The following is a 1,170-nucleotide window of genomic DNA, read 5'->3' on the forward strand; positions in this document are numbered from 1 at the left end:
TGAAGACGAGGTGACTTCAGTCTTTAATAAAACTCACACATGAAGGCGCTAAGGCAGCCATGAGGTCCTTGAGGAAGGTCACACTCTGCATGGGTCAGGTATCTACCAGGGGCTGCAGCTGTAGGAAATTTACTTTAAGCCACATTTCTCCTGCCTTTGTTTCCCTCATCAGCTGACTCTGTTACCCAGGCAGCCTGCCCCTGGCACCCAGGAGTTTCTCCTCAATAGGAGAAAACCAAACAATGTCTTCCTGCTAAGAGAGGCTGGAGGGGCTGAATTTAAGAGAATTTGGAATACTTTATAGCCAATGTTCCTTGAGAGTAGTTCAGACTACAGATTAGACCAAACAAAGGAAGGAGCTGACTTGGCCATGAAGGGGGAGCTGCACAGGGAGACCCGTTGCTGAGGGACAGCAGGGTTTTTTTTTGTTTTGTTTGTTTTTAAAAATTTTATTTATTTATTTGACAGAGAGAGACACAGCGAGAGAGGGAACACAAGCAGGGGGAGTGGAGAGGGAGAAGCACGCTTCCCGCCAAGCAGAGAGCCCGATCCGGGGCTCGATCCCAGGACCCTGGGATCATGACCTGAGCTGAAGGCAGACACTTAATGACTGAGCACCCAGGCGCCCCGGACAGCAGGTTTTTGTCTCACTTCCCCACAGGCCGGGAGCACTGTGTGACCTTTGAGACTGCTGTCCCCTACTGAGCAGTAATACTCCGCCTCGTCCTCAGCCTGGAGCCCAGTGATGGTCAGGGTGCCTGAGCTGCCAGACTTGGAGCCAGAGAATCGTTCAGGGACCCCTGAGGGTCTGGTATCATCCCAATAGATAACGGTTTTAGGGGCTTTTCCTGGGAGTTGTTGGTGCCAGCTCACATAATAACTCCCGATGTTGGAGCTGCTTCCAGTGCAAGAGATGGTGACCGTCTGGCCCAGAGCCCCAGACACGGAGGGCGGCTGAGTCAGCACAGACTGGGCCCAGGACCCTGCAAGGGGGAGAGACACAGAGAGGGTGATGCTGGGGTCTAGACACAAGAGTAGGAAGCAGGGCCCAAAAGTCCTTCCAGGGCCCCTTCCCTGTCCCTGCATCCAGTCACCTGTGCAGTGAGCGAGGAGGCTGAGGAGAAGAGGGGACCAGGCCATGGTGGAGGTCATCACCGATCCTGCCTTCTG

General features: G+C 53.8%; 1 gene segment (V, D, J or C); it reads right to left on the minus strand.

Moving 5' to 3' along the window:
- Window positions 1-651: 651 nt before the first annotated feature.
- On the minus strand, window positions 652-1,164 carry LOC116629843 (the record flags this gene model as incomplete). The annotated part of the segment is given in 2 exon segments: window positions 652-983; window positions 1,095-1,164. Coding segments are annotated over 2 exon segments (390 nt in total), but the record flags the coding sequence as incomplete, so codon positions are not given.
- Between the last annotated feature and the right edge of the window lie 6 nt (window positions 1,165-1,170).

The sequence above is a fragment of the Phoca vitulina genome, unplaced genomic scaffold (assembly GCF_004348235.1).
Source record: "Phoca vitulina isolate PV1807 unplaced genomic scaffold, GSC_HSeal_1.0 scaffold5043, whole genome shotgun sequence".
NCBI lineage: Eukaryota > Metazoa > Chordata > Mammalia > Carnivora > Phocidae > Phoca > Phoca vitulina.